Source organism: Malurus melanocephalus, unplaced genomic scaffold (assembly GCF_030028575.1).
Source record: "Malurus melanocephalus ecotype Western Australia unplaced genomic scaffold, MMel_1.1 scaffold_162, whole genome shotgun sequence".
Classification (NCBI taxonomy): Eukaryota; Metazoa; Chordata; class Aves; order Passeriformes; family Maluridae; genus Malurus; species Malurus melanocephalus.
This window is the reverse complement of record NW_026623394.1, coordinates 42,843-44,287: the sequence shown is the minus strand read 5'-3', so window position 1 is coordinate 44,287 and position 1,445 is coordinate 42,843. Positions and strand designations below refer to the sequence as shown.

Genomic DNA, 1,445 nt, shown 5'->3' with positions numbered 1-1,445 from the left:
ATGGAGAGCTCCCCAGAACCCACCACCAACAGCACCCCAGGGCCTTTTGATGGCCCCCAGTGGCCCCACCAGGCTCCCAGGGCCACCTACGTGGTGGTGGCCGTGCTGATGGGCCTGGTGGTGGCCTCGGCCTCGCTGCTCAACGGGCTGGTCATCGTGGTGTCCGTGCGGCACCGGCGGCTGCGCTCGCCGCTCAATTACATCCTGGTGAACCTGGCTGCAGCCAACCTGCTGGTGACACTGTGCGGCAGCTCCGTCAGCCTCTCCAACAACATCCGCGGCTTCTTCGCCTTYGGCCGGCGCCTCTGCGAGCTCGAGGGCTTCATGGTGTCACTGACAGGTGAAAAAAGGAGCTCCAGACCCRTCTGGGTTCAGCACAGGGGCTTTGGGGTGTTTCACCACCCAAAGGAAGTGCTTTGGGGTGGATTTCGTGTCCAGCTCTWTGTTAGCACAGGGAAGGGTTGGGGAGATGTTGGCTGTGCCCACATGTCCAGTTTTGGTCATCACAGAGTGGGAAATGCCCCTTGGGGAGGTGGGGGGTCCTTGTTTGGGATGCGTTTTATTGGGATGACACCTGGGGTGGGGGCGCACCAGGGACGGGGAACTGCATAGGGGACAGGGGACAGGGATAGGGAGCTGCACAGGGGACAGGGACAGGGACAGGGAGCTGCAGAGGGAACAGGGGACGGGACAGGGACAGGGAACTGCAGAGGGGATAGGGAACTGCACAGGGACAGGGAACAGGGACAGGGAACTGCAGAGGGACAGGGACAGGGAACAGGAGACAGGGGACAGGGACAGGGAACCGCACAGGGGATAGGGAACTGCACAGGGACAGGGAACAGGGAACTGGGGACTGGGACAGGGAACAGGGGACAGGGAACAGGGAACTTCACAGGAAACAGGGCACTGCACAGGGGACAGGGAACTGCACAGGGACAGGGGACAGGGAACTGCATAGGGACAGGGAACAGGGGTCAGGGGACAGGGAACTGCACAGGGAACAGGGAACTGGGGACAGGGAACAGGGAACTGCACAGGGGACAGGGAACTGCACAGGGCATAGGGAACTGCACAGGGACAGGGAACCGGGGACTGGGACAGGGAACAGGGGACAGTGAAGAGGGAACAGGGGACAGGGACAGGGGACAGGGGACAGGGAACTGCACAGGGGACAGAGAACAGGGGACTGGGACAGGGAACAGGGGACAGTGAAGAGGGAACGGGGGACAGGGACAGGGGACAGGGGACAGGACAGGGAACCGCACAGGGGATAGGGAACAGGGAACAGGGGACAGGGAACTGCACAGGAGACAGAATTGCACAGATCCTCTCCCCGAGGACTTTCCACTGCTGGAACCACGAGGCCTCACAGCCACCCACTGCCAGCTCCATTTCCAAGGGCCAAATATCACAGCTGGCCCCACTGTGAGGAAAAAACTGCC

At 61.9% G+C, this 1,445-nt stretch overlaps 1 protein-coding gene across 1 annotated transcript in view; it reads left to right on the top strand.

Annotated features, from left to right (window-relative positions):
* Positions 1 to 1,445, top strand: part of LOC130576998 (pinopsin-like) — a 5,354-nt gene continuing 3,909 nt past the window's right edge. Inside the window, exon 1 of the mRNA XM_057372048.1 lies at positions 1 to 340. Within this exon, the coding sequence (XP_057228031.1) occupies positions 1 to 340 (340 nt within the window). The remainder of the gene's footprint in view (positions 341 to 1,445) is intronic.